This window comes from Dromiciops gliroides, chromosome 1 (assembly GCF_019393635.1).
Source record: "Dromiciops gliroides isolate mDroGli1 chromosome 1, mDroGli1.pri, whole genome shotgun sequence".
Lineage (NCBI taxonomy): Eukaryota > Metazoa > Chordata > Mammalia > Microbiotheria > Microbiotheriidae > Dromiciops > Dromiciops gliroides.
Window position 1 is genome coordinate 249,536,845 of NC_057861.1, and position 18,318 is coordinate 249,555,162.

Here is an 18,318-nt window from a genome sequence, read left to right on the forward strand (position 1 = left end):
CTTCCCCTCCACTGCATAAGCTTTTTCTTGCTTCTTTTTTTTTTTTATGTGAGACACTGTGCCCCATTCCACCTCTCCCTTTCTTTTTCTCCCAGTGCAATCCTCTTATCACTTAATTTTATTTTAAAGATGTCATCATGGGGCAACTAGGTGACACAGTGGACAAAGCACCACCCTTGGACCCAGGAGGACCCAAGCCCAAATCTGGCCTCAGACCTAAGACACTCCCTAACTCTGTGACCCTGGGCATGCCCCCCAACCCTGACTGCCCCACAAAAAGATAAAAAAAAATCCAATAAATGCTTTACAGATATCATCCCTTCATAATCAATTCCCATCTGTGCCCTCTGTACAAATTTATTCTTTTCAGCTGTCCTAATACTGAGAAAGTTCTTATGAGTTAGAAGTATCATCCTCCCATGTAGGAATGCAAACAGAGCCTTTTAACATCCTTCATAATTTCTTTTTCCTGTTTACCTTTTTATGCTTTTCTAGGGTCTTGTATTTGAAAGTCAATTTTTTCCTGTTTGTTCATTTTCCCAGCCTGTTTCTTGACTTTTAACTTTGTTAATATCCACATATATATTGTGTTTGTATGTGTATCCGGGTGTCTCTGTGTCAGTATTTCTGTGTATATCTGGTAGGAGTCACCTGAACAGAAATGCTAATTAGATATATAGGAGCTGAAGAGGTCACCAAAGGAAACATTGTAGAGAAAGACAAAAAGCCTAGCTTTGATCCTCAGGGGACACTCACACATTGGCCTGAAGGAAGATGAATTATACTTATTCATCAGACTTCAGATTTATTCATCATTTTATAGTTGAAGGGCAGAAAGATATTGTAAAGCTTATCATAAATCAAGGCATAGCAAAATAATGAATTTAGTCAACAGGCTTATCATTTAGAGATAAAGTGTACCTGAAAGTTTTACAGAGTTTGGAGATAGTTTTATGGATGTTAAAACAAGGGACTTTTCATATGCTGATCCTGGATACAATGGGTAAATGTCCTGAAACTTCTTCCTGGCCCCAAGGTTGGAAGGTTGGAAGGTTGGAAGATTGTTAGGGTTGAACGGAAGGTTCTAGTCTAGATAATAAATGATGTCTTTATCATCACCATCACCGTCACCATAGTACATATTAACTTGTGTGTGATACAGAAAGTGGAAACAGAAAACCATGGGTCAAATTCCAGTGCTGTTATTTCTTGCCTGTGTGATCTTGGGCAAGTCAGTTCAATTCTCTAGGCCTTAGTTTCCACATGCCCAAAAGGGCTGCCAGGTTTTTGATGCTACCTGTCCTGTCCCTGCTCCTATTGCCTGTGGCTTATTTTATGGAGGTAATGTGGAGGTAATATGGATAGGATGAGATCTCATCTACAAGATGAGCATCAGGTGGCAAGAACAGAGATAAGATATATTGCTTCAGAAGCCTGGCAGGAATTCAACCTCAGCAGCTTCCTTAGGGTCGTGGAAACTGGCCTTGAACCCATATGGGGTCAGGACCTACAGTGTAAGAAGCTGTGCTCTAGGCTATTTTGGTGTCAAAGTCAAATAGAAACAGTTATTCCTAAATTATACATAAAGATTCCTTTGGGCTTCAGATTGACTTAGAAAACCACATATTAACACTGTCTATGTTCTATTGTATTTTTATTTATTTTGTCAACTATTTCCCAGTTACATTTTAATCTGGTTCTGGCCAGATTCTCCTTTGCTAGTGTTCCCCTTATGGTATGTTTGATGTTTCTGTTCTAGGCAGCTCTAAAATGAAGACCTGGTTTGAGCTTGTCTTGGTAGAGGTCATTCTCAGGCCCCCAACATCAGTGAAATTTCAAGTCCAGTCCTATCCCTTTTTATTGGGTTGCTTGACTGAAACTCATTTGCAGGTGGGAAATTATTTTTGCATATAATGTTTCTTATTTGAACCAAAGGCTACAGGCCAGCTTAGAACAACTGTTCATTCCCTGGGAGCCTGGGCAGTTCCCAGAGTGATTGGGCTTTGACAATTAGAGCTTAACACATTGGGTTTGCCAAAGAGATTGCCACCCTGTCCATACTTGTTGCCAAGCTTGTTTCCTTGGGTATTAGGACCAGAGATGGCATTATAACTTGGCAACCAGTCATAGTGGGCAGCTAGGTGGAGAAGTGGATAGAGTGCTGGGCTTGAAATCAGGATAACTCATTTTTCTTCAAATTTTGCTTTAGACACTTACTAGCTATGGGATCCTGGGCAAGTCCCTTAATCCTGTTTGCCTCAGTTCCTCATCTGTAAAATGAGCTGGAGAAAGAAATGGCAAATCATTCCAGTATCTTTGCCAAGAAAACTCCAAATGGGGTCATGAAGAGTCTGACATGACTAAATAACGTCCATCAATAGGAGAGATTACTCGGTAGCTTATCAAGGATGGTATGTAAGTTGAAGGGATTCATAATGGTCCAGAGATAGACATTTAAGGAGCCCCAAAATACCTCCTATAGCCAAGATACATGTAAAGAGAGCTGGAGGCTCATTTTTGGATGAAGCAGATACAGCTTCTGGAAGGACTAAAATTGTTCCACTTGTAAAAAATTGATTTCCTATCTTCTCTAAGTGGAATGAACCTAGAGAAAGCCCTTTAATCATTACATTGTCAAATAAGGATTATGTTTGGAATTTTGACAGTAGTTCATATGGTTCTTTCATTAGTCTCCTGATAGCCATCATCTTAGGTCTTTCAGAAATGTTTTTATTTTTGAATTTGATCTAAAAAAATGGATTTTTGAACTACCCACCCCTGTCCAGAGTATTTCATAGTATCTAAGGTAAAAAATGTCAAAGTATATATTTGTTGTTATTATTTTTAAAATTTATTTTATTCTGAATTTAAGAAGTGAAACAAGCATTTCTATAATATAGTAGAATAGGATAAAAAAGATGATTGCACATGAAACTACAAATCTATCATGTACAACTTGCTATTCCTTTTAAATAAATATTAAAGTTACTATGTAACTTTTTCTTTTTTTCTTCCCCTACCCTCCCAGATGGTTTCTATCACACACACACATATACATATGTATATGCAAAATCATTCTATGCATAATTACATTAATCAGTTCTTTCTCTGGATGAAAATAGAGTCTTTCTTCATAGGTTCTTTGTAGTTAATTTTGATATTTATAATAGTCAAAATGACTTAGTTGCTCAAACTAATATTTGGCAATATTGTTATTACTATATACAACATTCTCTTGCTTCTGCTCATTTCACTCAGCATTATTTCATGCACGTCTATTCATGTTTTTCTAAGATTGTCAAGCTTGGGGGGCAACTAGGTGGCGCAGTGGATAAAGCACTGGCCCTGGATTCATGATTTCAAGTCTGACCTCAAACACTTGACACTAGCTGTGCGACCCTGGTGTAATGATTGGAATGACACCACATGCTGGAGACTTGCCACATGCTGGAAACTTATGGTAGAAAAGCTCTGCCATGAGGTGAAAGTCTCTAAGGGCAAGAGCATGCGTCTTTTCTTTGGCGTCAGGAAGTGACGTTTGCTTGTGGGAGGAAGAAGGGGGAGCCTGGCGCTCTGACTCTTTCTCTTTCCTGAGGACTCTGGTGGAGAAGGGAGCTAAAAATATGCTCTCCCTTTAATAGATAGAGGAATCTAGGACTTTCTCTCTCTCTTTACAAAATTCTTATTCTCCTTAATAAATGCTTAAAAGTCTAACTCTTGCTAAAGCTTATAATTTATTGGTGACCACTCATTAGATATTTTAGACAGTATAGCTAGAATTTTAGCCCCTTATACTGGGAAAGGCACTTAACCATCATTGCCCCATCCCAAAACAATTAAAAAAAAAGATGATCAAGCTCAGCATTTCTTTGAGTAATTCATCGCATTCCAGGGATGTCTTCTTTCCATCTTCCCTGATGCCTGTTACCATTTTTCCAGGTCAAGAGTATAATTAGATATCTTCAGATCAGAGAGAAGAACCAGAAAAATTAAAAGAGAATTTGTTGTGGTTGAGTTAAAGTAGGGATTCTTATCCTAGGGAATCTGTTAACATTTTTTTTAAAGGATAATTGTGTTTCACTTGAGTTTTTTTGGGGGGTGTTTTAGTTATTATTCACTTGAGACTTTTTTGGTGGGTGGATAATTGTGTTTCAAGAGAATCAATTTCCTCTGGAATCCCATGCATTTTATTTCAAAGATTGGAAAAAATTATCTCGATATCCACAGACTTTAGGAGACTACCAGAAGGAGCAGAATCCTTGAGTTTAAACATGAGTAATAGGGGCAGCTAGATGGCGCAGTGGATAGAGCACCGGCCCTGGAGTCAGGAGTACCTGAGTTCAAATCCGGCCTCAGACACTTAACACTTACTAGCTGTGTGACCCTGGGCAAGTCACTTAACCCCAATTGCCTCACTAAAAAAAACCCAAACCAAACCAAAAAAAAAAAAAAAACCCAAATAAAGATGAGTAATAATAGGCTGAGAAGAAAAAGATGAAGTTAGGAATAAAGACAAGGAGTGATTAGGTATTTAGAAAACTCATGTTGCCCTGAATTAATGCATTTGCATCAGCAACTTGGAAATGGGAATGTTCAGAAATGAATGTTTTCTCACTCTAGCGACTCATTGGGAATTATTGAATTTTATAACTCAGTAAGTAATAAGCAGAAAAGCTGAATGGTATTATGCACACAGTAGGTGCTTATTAAAGGGGTTGAACTGGGTTTTCTCAGTTCAACTTAATAAAATTACAGGGAGGCTCACTTTGTTTGGGATTTTGATTGATATCCCTGTGGAGACATGTATTTGTGATGAACTGGTTGGCAGGAGCTGTTGTAAGGCAGAATTTATAAAATGGGGAGGAGGGCTAGCTGTAGACTCAGCTTCTTTTTGATTTTTTGGAAATATCTGGAGGGCCAGAGTGTCCTCTGTATGTGGCACAGTGGAGAGAGTATGGGATTTGAAGTCAGGAAGATCTGAGTTCAAATCCTGCCTCAGATACCTATTAGCTCTGTGATGACTTGCAAGTCTCTTATCCTTTGTTTGCCTCAGTTCTCTCAATTGTAAAATGGTGATAATAGCATCCCCTACCTCTCAGGGTTATGAAGATTTAGTTCGTTAACATATGTAAAGTAGTTTCTAAATCGCAAAGTAATATATAAATGCTAGGTAATAATATATATATATGTTTTCTCTCCAAGGGCAAAGCTGACTAATCCCCATGCTAGTTCCGCAGCCCCCTAGATGGCAGCCTTTTGGCCCCAAAGATGGTAGCAATAACATGCAATGGGGGACCACTTCCAGGATCCAACTATGGATGTGGGCAGTGGTAGAGACAAGTATCAGCTGCACATTTATACTGCTTTGGGTTTTGTTCTAACTATGCAGGTTACAGGGCTGGTGCTGTCCTGGAGTTGCTTCTTCTTTCTCAGCAAAACTGAGACTCCAAGTTGCTTTTTCCTCTAAGATTCTGGCCCTCTCAAATCACTATTTCTCCTCTAAACAGAAGATGGGTCCTGAATCTCTCTAGTAAGTGGATACTAAGGGATTCTCTCCTTTTCCCCTCTTTTTTTGAATCAAAGGGTGGAGTTCAGGTACTCCAACTTGTTGTTTTTTTTTTTTATCCCAGGACACATATGCAACTATACTATGCCTCTGTTACTAAATCTCCATTGCTGCATCCAGAGCCTTGTCATCCCATTTATGGGAACACTCCTTACACCATTGTACTCACCTGTTGCTATCTCTTGGAATAAATGGAGAGGGAATGGTAAGCAGGTCCCTGGGCCTCCTGGGGGCCAAGTTTGCTTTTGGGTTTGGCTCCACTTCCCCTGGGCATCTTCCCCAAAAGGGAAAAAAAGCTAACAGTACCTCACCCCTAATTTTACAGGTCCAGGGAAAAGAGATGGCTCTGGCCCACCAAAGCTTAAACCAATTATCTCATCCTCAGTTGAACCACTCAGCCTTCATAGGGATATTAGATCAAAGTCAAACAAACATTCTCCTTATTAAGCCTGTCATATTCATCATGGAATTTTCTGATCATCCCCCTATATAAGCACCTACTGTGTGCATAGTACTATGAAGCTTTGACATTTCTAACTATGCTCATCAGTTACTCACTGAGTGATAAAACTTGATAATGCACAACATGTCTTTAGTCCTTGAGAGTGTGAGATAGCAAATGGTAGCAGGTTTCATTTCTGAAAATTCCCAGAGAGTAATGGGTAGCACAAAACTAGCCCAGAGGCAATAGGTGAATTTTCTAGTCATCTGGCCATTCCTTACATTTATTTTCTCTCTCATTCCCACCTCCAATCCCTTTTCCACATAGCTCTCCATCTATGAAAAGACAAGTCCCCTGTCAGAATTTGGACTCAGTGGACTTGGGGTTGATCCCCATCTCTGCTACTTATTATTTGTGTGACTTTGGGCAAGCCACTTAACCTCTTTAAGCCTTCATTTCCAGACTTGTAAAATGAGATATTGGAATGGCTCCTAAGCTTTCTTCCACTTTAAATTTATGTCATAATGTCACTCATTCATCCATTCATCTATCTATTCATTCATTTATTCATTTATCTATTTGCCTACCCACCAATTTATTTATTTATTCACTCATTCATTCATCTGTTTATTTATTTATCTACAATCTTTATTTATCTATTCATTCATTTATTCATTTATTTAGAGCCCTTTATTAAGAACCTCTTGTGTATTGTGATGGCTAAGAATTGGAAATCAATGGAATGTTCATCAACTGGGGAATGGCTAAAGAAGCTGTGTTATATGATTGTGACGGACCATTATTGTTCTATAAGAAATGAAAAGCATGTAGAGGATAAATTGGAATGAGTTAAGAAAATATATCATGATTACTGTGCCTGAGCAATGACCTAGGGGTTGCCAGCTGGAAGACTGGCCAAATGACTCCAAGGCTGTAGCCAGGATACTTATTAATGAACATATAAATCAAATAGAATGCAGTGAAAAATGTGTTTCAGTTAAAACTAGCCATTCCCTATAATGAATATTTTGGTCCTGTATTTATTATTGTGAAAGTTCTAATGTTACATTGTTGGTTCCACTGAATAGATACACTGACCAGCTGCATGAATCTAAGAGTGTATATAAACTCAGGATCCTGTGATTAAAGTTTGTCTCTTGTGTCATGACTTTAGACCCCTGCTCTTCTTATTTTCGACTCCAGTACAAGCAGGATGATTTTAGAAAGGCTTGGAAAGATTTGTATGAACTGATGTATAGTGAAGTGAACAGAACTAAGAGAATGTTGTACAAAGAGACAGCAATATTGTTTGATGAAGAACTATGAATGACTTGACTATTCTCAGCAATATAATGATTCAAGAAAATCCCAAAAGACTAATGATGAACCATACTATCCACCTCCAAAGAAAGAACTGATATTGACTGAACATAGTCTGAAGCATGCTATTTTTCACTTTCTGTCACTTTTTCTTTTATTCAAGTTTTCTTATACATAATGACTAATGTGGTAATGTTTTACACAATTGCACATGCATAACCTACAGCTGATTGCTTACCTCCTCAGGGAGAGGGGAGGGGAGGGAGAAAATTTGAAACTCAAATCTATAAATATAATGTTTATTATTAAATTAAACAAAAGAGTGGGGCAGAAAAAAAGAACTTCTTGTATAAAAAGTAACATGCGAGGCACCGGGAAAACAAAGTTTTAGATCCTGCTCTTGTGGAACTTACAGTATAGTATAGTTGTGAGAAGACAGTGAATTACTATTTAAAATATAGTAATATTGTAAGATCAGTGACCTTTCTATGTCTTCTCTGTGACAAGTCATCCTTTTTAATACTGGCCATTTCTACCACACTTTATTATGTAATTAACACCATCATCAGTTTTCTCAGTTAGCAGATTAAATTAATATTTATAGATGGTTTAAAAACCTCTGATTTTTAGCACCTTCTGCCCCTTTTCAGCTACTCTACCACCTCGACAACAGAAGAATAACTGCTTCATTGATTTTCATGGCCACCTGGTGGACAAACTGCTGGTAAAGGGCCTCTCTGCATTTTGAAAGGTTGGTCCTTGGACACTAAGTAGCAGTCTCCACTGGGACTGTATGCTAAGCCCTGCTAGCTGGGCAAAAACTTCCAGAACCTTCCATAGCCTTCAAGTATCCAGGCCCAGCTCCACCTTACAACAAGGCATCGGAATAGGACTTTTATCCTACTTTTTACACTTTAGTATGAAATAATTTGTTAGTTCTTGTCTAAGTGACAAGGTAGTTTTGAACATAGGCTTTGATGATTGGGAGAAAGCATAAGTACCAAGTGAACAATAAGTCTTCAAGAGGAGGATGCTAGAAAAAAGACAAGAAGAAAGATACTGAAAGAAATAGGAGAAGAGGATTGAGGGCATGGTGGAGGAATGAGTCTAGGAAAGGAAATAGGTCACTTCATTCTATGAGTCTAGAGCTTACAGGCAAGATCTTTCCACCAAGCAAGTGAGACAACATTTTCAAATACTCATTAACCAAAACAGGCTTTAGAAGAAAGACCAGGGTTCAAATCCCACCTTAGGTCCTCAGTACTCTGGCTCAATACTCCGGGAAAGTCACTTACCTTCCTTGTGCCTTAGTTTCTTCCACTGTAAAATGAGAAGATTGGACTCCATAACTATTAGAGTCTGTTTCCTGCTTTGAACCTCTAATCATCTGACCCATTATCCTTCCTCTAGCAAACCATGGCTCACCTTCATGTCATCATTGGCAGAGTGCCTGGCACATAGTAGGCATAAAACACATTTTTTGTTGAATGAGTTCCTTGTCTTTCTTGCATCATAGAGCAAGGTCAACAACTAGAGGCCACATCACCTGTGATAGCACCTGTTGAAGCACAAGTCAGCAGCACTGTCAGAATGACTCCACAGTGGGGAGCTTTGTATTGACATGGGTGGTAAAGTTCCCAGGATCTGGCTTTATCATTTAGTATACCTGTCCTTTTTCTTTTTCAATCAGCATGGCCACAGTCTATGAAATCTAGGGAATGCTGACTAAGACTCTGTAGGAATGCAAATGTTTGCCAGAGGCACACACTTTACCCAATACCAAGGTTCTGGGTACTTCCCCAGGAGCTAGGATATCAAGAGCACACATTTATATAGCTCTTTGAAGTTTATAAATGGCTTTCCTTAAGAAAATTCTGTGACTTAATGTATATTATCCCCATTTATAAATGAGAAAACTGAGACTCAAAGAAATTAAATGACTTGCCCAAGGCCACACAGTCAATAAGTATCAGGAGCCAGGACTGAGGTTTTCTCACTCCAAGAATGATGCTCATCCCATTAAACTATGGTAATTTTCAGCAAACAGAACATTCCCTTCCAAAACATTGGGCTCTGTCTTGTTGTTCTGTCATTGTTTTAAGCTCTGTTTGACTGAATCCCATTTGGGATTTTCTTGGCAAAGCTCCTAGAGTGGTTTGCCATTTTCTTCTCCAGTTCATTTTACAAATGAGGAACTGAAGCAAACAGGGTTAAGTGACTTGCCAAGAGTCACACAGCTAGTAAATGTCTGAGACCAGATTTGAACTCAGGAAGAGTTTTCCTGATTGCAGGCCCAGTGTTCTATCCACTGTGCCACTTAGTTGTCCTTCTATGTTTAATGAAAAATGTAATCTTTGGCCCCATACCATGTAGTTCTGCTTACTATCTTCTAAATTTCATATATAAATATTGATCAAATATTTACTGCCTTTTCATTGAAAATCTTCATGCTAACCCACTCCTAATTTTTCAACTACAGGTGACCAAGTCTACATGTTTTATTTTATTTGTGATATATAATTAAAATTTATAATATATCAAACATAATATATGCACACACATATATGACATATATTATGCATATTTTCTACATTATTACATTTAGATATACCTAGATATATTCTAGTACATATAACTTAGTATTTTAAGGCCTTCCTCTTCCTTGTTTTAAAAAATAAACAGGCAGTTTTCTTTTTTTAAAAAAACAGGTAAATAACTGTTTTATAAATAACATATACATATCAATTTGTATAAATAATATATATGACAAATTTATTTAAATATAATTACTATATAAATAAGACCTAAATAACTCATATATGCACACCATTTATATTTATGTGTGTATATATAGAGAAATATAGACATCCTGTATCCTTCCCAGAATATCACTCCACCACCTTATTTTTTTTTTTCAGGTTAACCATTTTTATTTACATTTTTCTGTTCCAATATCTATCCCTCTTTCCCTCCCTCCCCTCCCCAATTCCCGAGGTGGCAAACAATCTGATATGGGTTATACATATATGATCATACAAAACATCACTGTATTTGTCACTTAATGAAATAATCTGAAAAGTAGCATGCTTCAGTCTGTTTCATCAATATCACTTCTTTCTTTGGAGGTGGATAGTATGTTTTATCAATAATCTTTTGGGACTGTCTTGGATTATTGAATTGTTATGAATAGTCAAGTCATTCACAGGTCTTCATCGAACAATATTGCTGTCTCTGTGTTGTGATGTTTAAAATCTATATTGTGTGATCACCTTAAATAAGAAGCTTCAGCACCAGTCTTTAGGCATTAAACATTTATTAAAGCATACAGGTATTAACATGGAGTTCAGAAAGTTAAGAAAAGGTCTATCTAGCCTAGAGTTCCAGCCTGGTTGGGTTCTTCCTCAGGTCCTCCTCCATGAGCCTGCTTTAATCAGGAACTCTCCAGCAAGCTGATTGTGGAAGCTTTTTATAGATCTGGAACAGAGGCGGTCCTTACACGCTGCTTCAACCTGATTGGTTGGCGTCATCCAAATCCTTTGGTTTTGAAGGTGTTCTCAAATTGAGTTCACAGTCAGGCTTCTGAGAACAATACCTTCTTAAGGGCTAGTCAGGTGTGATTATAATTCAGTTAACTTGAAGTAGGCTAATCAGCAGTCAATCATTCTCACTTGATTCAATCAATCTAGATTAATCTCCAGGTGGGTCTTTGAGTATCTGCTAAATCCCATTATTTCATCACAGTGTACAATGTTCTCTTGGTTCTGCTAACTTCCCAATACATCATTTCATACATGTCTTTCCAAGCTTTATTGAAGTCATCCTGTTTGTCATTTCTTACTTCACAGTAATATTCCATTATCATCATGTACCACAGTTTGTTTAGCCATTCCTCAATTGATGAGCATTCCTTTGATTTCCAATTTTTAGACACCACAAAAATAGCTGCTATAAATATTTTTGTAAAAACATGTCTTTTTTCTCTTTTTAGGGATGTCTTTGGGATATAAACCAAGTAGTGATATTGCTGGATCAAAGGGTTTTCACAGTTCTATAGCCCTTTGGGCTTAGTTTCAAATTGTTTTCTAGAACGCTTGAATCTTTTCACGACTCCACCAACATTGAATTAGTATCCCAGTTTTCCCACAATCCCTCCAACAACCAATATTTTCTTTTCTTGTTATATTTGTCATTCTTTTTTTTTAATTTTTTTTTTTTTAGTGAGGCAATTGGGATTAAGTGACTTGCCCAGGGTCACACAGCTAGTAAGTGTGTGTGTGTTAAGTGTCTGAGGCTGGATTTGAACTCAGGTACTCCTGACTCCAGGGCTGGTGCTCTATCCACTGCGCCACCTAGCTGCCCCTATATTTGTCATTCTAATAGGTGTAAGGTGATATCTCAGAGTTGTTTTAATTTGCATTTCTCTGATCAGTAATGATCTAGACCATTTTTCATATGATTATTGATAACTTTGCTTTATTTGTCTGAAAACTGCCTGTTCAAATCCTTTGACCATTTATCAATTGGGGAATGACTTGTATTTTTAAAAATTTGGCACCGTTCTTTATATATTTGAGAAATGAGGCCTTTATTAGAGATATTGGTTTCAAAAATTCTTTCCCAGTTTTCTACTTGCCTTGTAATCTTGGTTATGTTAGTTTTGTTTTTGCAAAAGCTTTTTAATTTTATATAATCAAAATGATCTATTTTACATTTAATTTTATTCTCTACATCTTCTTTGGTCCTAAATTCTGACAGATAGACAATTTTGCACTCCTTTAATTTTCTTATGGTATTATCCTTTATTTGTAAATCATGTTCCCATTTTGACCTTATTTTAGTATATGATGTGAGATGTTGCTCTATACCTAATTTCTGCCATACTGTTTTCCAATTTTCCCAGCAGTTTTTGTTAAATAATGAGAGCTTGAATCTTTGGGTTTATCAAATACTAGATTACTATAGTCATTTGCTATAGTGTTCTTTCTGTCTGTTCTATTCCACTGATCTACCTCTCTATTTCTAAGCCAGTACAAGATTGTTTTGATAATTACCACTTTTTAGTACAGTTTGAGATCTGGTACTGCTAAACCATCTTCTTTTGTATTTTTTTCATTGATTCCCAAGATATCCTTGAAGTTTTATTTTTCCAGATGAATTTTGTTATTATTTTTTCTAGCTCTATAAAATATTTTTTAGATAATTTGATTGTTATAGCACTAAATAAATAAACTTAGGTAAGATTGCCATTTTTGTTATATTGACTCTGCCTACGCATGAGCAATTAATATTTTTCCAATTATTTAGATCTGACTTTATTTTTGTGAAAAGTGTTTTGTAGTTCTGGTCATGTAGTTGCTGTGTTTGTCTTAGGAGGTAGACTCCCAAGTATTTTATATTGGTCATAGTTAATTTAAATGGAATTTCTCTTCCTGTCTGTTATTGCTGGACTTTTTTTTAGTAATATATAGAAATGCTGATGATTTATGTGGATTTATTTTGTATCCTGCAACACTACTAAAGTTGTTAATAATTTCAAGTAGCTTTTTAGTTGATTCTCTAGGATTTTCTAAGTATAACATATCATCTGCAAAGAGTGATAGTGTTGTTTTATTACCTATTCTAATTCCTTTAATTTCCTTTTCTTCTCTTATTGCTATAACTAACATTTCTAATATAATTTTTTTTTTTTTAGTGAGGCAATTGGGGTTAAGTGACTTGCCCAGGGTCACACAGCTAGTAAGTGTTAAGTGTCTGAGGCCGGATTTGAACTCAGGTACTCCTGACCCCAGGGCCGGTGCTCTATCCACTGCGCCACCTAGCCGCCCCTCTAATATAATATTAAATAATAGAGATGATAATGGGCATCCTTCCTTTACCCCTGATTATATTGTGTTTTTTTTTTTTTTTTTGCAGGGCAGTGGGGGTTAAGTGACTTGCCCAAGGTCACACAGCTAGTAAGTGTCAAGTGTCTGAGGCTGGATTTGAACTCAGGAACTCCTGAATCCAGGGCCCGTGCTTTATCCACTGCGCCATCTAGCCGCGCCCCCCCCCCCATTGTATTGTTAAGGCTTTTAGGTTATCCCCATTACAGATAACGCTTGCTGATAGTATTAGATAAATAGTACTTATCATTTTAAGGTAAGCTCCAGTTCTGGAGCCATAAAACTGCCTCTGAATCATTCCAGGAGCAGGGAAACAACCAGCCTAGGAGGAAAGGTCTGTATTACCTGGGTGGGAGGGAGGTGTGGTCCAGGAGCAGCAGCAACAGTAACAGCTTCTGAGCTTGCATCAGGGGCCTGAAACTGACCTCTGAGACTGCTGAACAGTAGTGAAGCCCCACCCAAGCAGGTTACAACAGATTCTCACCCCTTTTACCTCCCAGCAGAGAGACTATTTCCAGGGAAAACAAGCTCCAGGGATTCAGCAGATCGGAACAAAATTATACTCAGGTCCTCCTGAATCCAGAGCCAGTACTCTATCCACTGCACCACCTAGCTGCCCCAATTTCAAGCATTTTTGATTAAAAGGCAAGAGTTGAATGGGAAATTTGACTTCCAAATGCAAGGTTCAAGTGAAACATAAAAAGATAAAAAAAGAAACAAGAGAGAAAAACTGTAAAAAAATTAATAAGGTTACACTATTTCTAGTTCTGTATGATAAAGTAATATTTGTAAGTCTCAATAACTTTATTGTAAAAGCAATTATTAGTGCAATTAGGAGTATATGTAAAGAGGTTGTGGTCATAAGGTAATATTTAAGCTATGACAATATTTGTAAGTCTTAAAAACTGTAATATAAGAATGATTACAAAGAATATATGTAGACAGAGGGTGTGATTATAAGGTGACATTGATGATATGATACCACAGAAAACAAAATAAAGGACTAAAAAGAAATTGCATGGAAGAAGTAGGAGGGGAGAAATTGAATGGGGTGAACACACACACAATGAGGCATAAAAAACTATCATAATGGAGGGGAAGATGGGGGATATGGGCAAAGATTAAACCTTATTTCATCAAAGTTGGCTCAAAGTGGATATAACAAACACACTCAGTTGGATATAGAAATCTACCTTACCCTACAAGGAAGTTCAAAAAGGGAAGGTGATAATAGAAGGGGGAGGAGATATTGGGGAAGTTAGTGATCATAAGTAAAGCAGTTTTGGGAAGGGAGAGGGTGTGGGGAGGTCAGAGTGGGAAGGATAAACAGGTGAAAAATAGCATGGAGAGAAATAAGCAGTCATCATAATTATAGATGTGACATTGATGGAACAACACCCCAGAAAACAAAATAAAGGGGTAAAAAGAAATTGCATGGAAGGAGGGGAGAAATTGAATGGGATTAATTGTATACACACACACACACACACACACACAAAGAGGCATAAAAGAACTATCATAATGGAGGGGAGGATGGGGGGCACAGGCAAAGATTAAACCTTACTCTCATCAAAGTTGGCTCAAAGAGAGAATAACAAACACATTTTTACCCTATAAGGAAGTTTAAAAATGGATGGTGCTAATAGAAGAGGAGGGAGGACTGATACAAGGGAGGAGATATTGGAGAAGGTGGTGATCATAAGTAAAACACTTGTGAGAAGGAAGAGGGTTAGGGGTCAGAGTGGGGTGGATAAACAGGTGAAAATAACATGGAGAGAAATAAACAGCTAGTCATCATAATTATAAATGTGAATAGGATGAAGTCACTCATTAAACTGAAACAGATATCAGAATGGATTAAAAACCAAAACATAAAATATGTTGTTTACAAGAAACACATTTAAAGCAGAGTGATACATACAGGGTAAATGTAAAGGGATGGAGCAAAACCTGTTATGCTTCAGCTGAAGCAAAGAAAGCAGGGATAGCAAAAATGATTTCAGACAAAGCAAAAGCAAAAATAAATCTAGTTAAAAGAGATAAAGTAGGAAACTATATTTTGCTGAAAGGTACCATAGACATTGAAGTCATATCAATACTTAACATATATGCACCAAATGGTATAGCATCTAAATTTTTGAAGGAGTTGAATGAGTTACAGGAGGAAATAGATCATAAAACTATCGTAGTGCAGGGTCTTAACCTTCCCCTCTCAGAACTCGATAAATCTAATTAAAAAAAATAAGAAAGAAGTTAAGGAAATGAATAAATTTTTTAAAAAATTAGATATGATAGATCTCTGGAGAAAACTGAATGGGAATAGAAAGGAATATACCTTATTCTCAGCAATACATGGGATTTACACAAAAATTGACCATGTATTAGGGCATAAAAATCTAACAACCAGATGCAGAAAAGCAGAAATAATAAACACATTCTTTTTAGATCATAATACAATAAAAGTTATATTCAATAATGCACAATTGAAAAGGAAATTAAAAACCAATTGGGGGCAGCTAGGTGGCACAGTGGACAGAGCAGCAGTCCTGGATTTGGGAGGACCTGAGGTCAAATTCAGCCTCAGACTCTTGACACTTACTAGCTGTGTGACTGGGGACAGCTAGGTGGCACAGTGGATAGAGCACTGGCCCTGGATTCAGGAGGACCTGAGTTCAAATCTGGCCTCAGACAGAACACTTACTAGCTGTGTGACCCTGGGCAAGTCACTTAACCCCAATTGCCTCACTAACCCCCCCCCAAAACAAAACAAAACAAAAAAAAATTGAAAATTAAATAATCTGATCCTAAAAAATAAGTGGGTCAAAGAACAACTCATAGAAACAATTGACAATTTCATTAATGAAAATGACAATGATGAGACAACATATCAAAATTTATGGGATGCAGCCAAAGCAATTCTTAGGGGAATATTTCTATCCCTAACTACTTACATCAATAAAATAGAGAAAAAGCAGATAAATGATTTGGTCATACAACTAAAAATAACTAGAAAATGAAGAAATTAAAAATCCCCAACTAAACACCAAAATGGAAGTACTGAAAATCAAAGGAAAGATTAATAAAATTGAAAATAAGAAAACCATTGAATTAATAAATAAAACTAGAAGCTGGTTTTATGAAAAAAAACCAGTAAAATAGATAAACCATTGATTAATCTGATCAAAAAAAAGAAAAGAAAACCAAATTACTTGTATCAAAAATGAAAGGGGTGAAGTCACCAGCAATGAAGAGGAAATTAAAACAATGATTAGGAATTATTTTGCCCAAATATGTGCCAATAAATTTGACAAACTAAATGAAATGGATGAATATCTTTTTTTTTTTTTGTGGGGCAATATGGGGTTAAGTGATTTGCCCAGGGTCACACAATTAGTGAGTGTCAAGTGTCTGAGGATAGATTTGAACTTAGGTCCTCCTGAATCCAGGGCCTGTGCTTTATCCACTGCACCATCTAGCTGCTGTAGAAATAGATGAATATCTAAAAAAATGTAAATTACCCAGACTAGCAGAAGAAGAAATAAAAGATTTAAATAACCCAATTTATTTATTTATTTATTTTTCCGTTACATGTAAAGATAGTTCTCAACTTCTGTTTATACAAGCTTTCCAATTTCAGATTTTTCTCCCTCCCACCCCTCCCTCCCCCCTCCCCTAGACAGCAGGTAATCTGATATAGGTTACACCTATATATCTCTATACATATACATATAGATATAGATATATATACACACACACATATATATACACATAATAACATTAATCCTATTTCTGCATTAATCCTGTTACAAGAGAAAGAATCAGAGCAGTGATGCAAAACCTCAAAATAGAAAGAAAAAAAAAACCAACAGCACCCAAAACAAAAGAAATAATATGGTTCAATCATTTTGCTAACTCTTAAATGGGATTTGTGTTTTATTTCACTCCAATCTAGAATCTAGACCAGTCTAACTAGTCCTTGGTCCTCTGTCATGTGGAAGCTAGGAGCTATATTCCAGAAGATGATAACAATGCTTTGTGGTCTAACTTTGTATATATACTCAAACACCAGTGATGAGTAATAATTTGTGCCCAGAAATGACAAAGACTGCTGACTGTGTAATTGTTGGAGGGTGGGGTAGGTTACAATATTTCATAAATATTTCTTTGTAAAGATGCTATAAAATCACTTCCTACATACATTGCAGGGACCTACCCCAGGCCCGAGCAGTGGCAGTAATGAATAGTCTTCACTGAGGAGATCTGAGACTTTATACAGTGATGAAATTCAGGCTATACTTCAAGGTTTTCCCTTTCCATCTTACAGGCCCAAGTGTAGAGCAGTGTGTGGGAGGCAGGGCTTATGATTGTGTGCATGGAAGAAGAGGGTGGAGTGAACAGCTGCCAGTCTTTTGTTTTTGTCTTAGAATTTTATTCTTTTATTTACCTCTCTGTTTGTGTCAGCAGAATACTTTCCATCTGGCTGGAATAAAATATCCTTTTGATATCCACCTCATCTATTACTATAATCCACAAAAGGGATTTTGGGGTGGCACTGATCATACCTGGATCCTAGTAGGATTCTAGTAGGTTTATATAGAAGTAGGAGGCATGGATCTCATTCCTACCAGTTTGTCCCCTCCTTCTCTCTAGGAATGGCAAGTGGATGATTTTTAATTCTTTATGACTGTAGCAAACACCTTATTGCATCTAGTTAACTAGGAGGAGTCAGCCTGGTGAAGTCAAAAGAATTTGAAACTAGAGGATTGAGGGTCAAATTCCAGTGCTGTCATTTAGTGTCTGTGTGACCTTGGACAAGTCACTTCAACTCTCTAGACCTTGGTTTTCATACCCCCAAAATGGCTGCCAGACTTTTGAAGCCACTTGTCTTGTCCCTGCTCTTACTCCCTGTTATTCATTTTATGGAAGTATTCAGGGTTGTGAGAAGATGAAAATTGATTCTGCATCTTTTTTTTTTCTTGATCCCTATTTACAATTAATTGATTTTGTCCTGTAACTGCTTAAGTCATGGTTCTTTGTCTCTGAACTTGGTTTGTAATTCAGCTGGCCTGTAATGGGCTAAGTTCAGAAATCCAGTTCTCCTGTGATTC

General features: G+C 37.0%; 1 protein-coding gene across 1 annotated transcript in view; it reads left to right on the forward strand.

The window, feature by feature from the left end:
* Positions 1–1,366: 1,366 nt before the first annotated feature.
* Positions 1,367–18,318, forward strand: part of MEP1B (meprin A subunit beta) — a 73,238-nt gene continuing 56,286 nt past the window's right edge. The window contains exons 1-2 of the mRNA XM_043993728.1: positions 1,367–1,514; positions 7,979–8,052. Coding sequence (XP_043849663.1) covers positions 1,367–1,514; positions 7,979–8,052 — 222 coding nt within the window. The remainder of the gene's footprint in view (positions 1,515–7,978; positions 8,053–18,318) is intronic.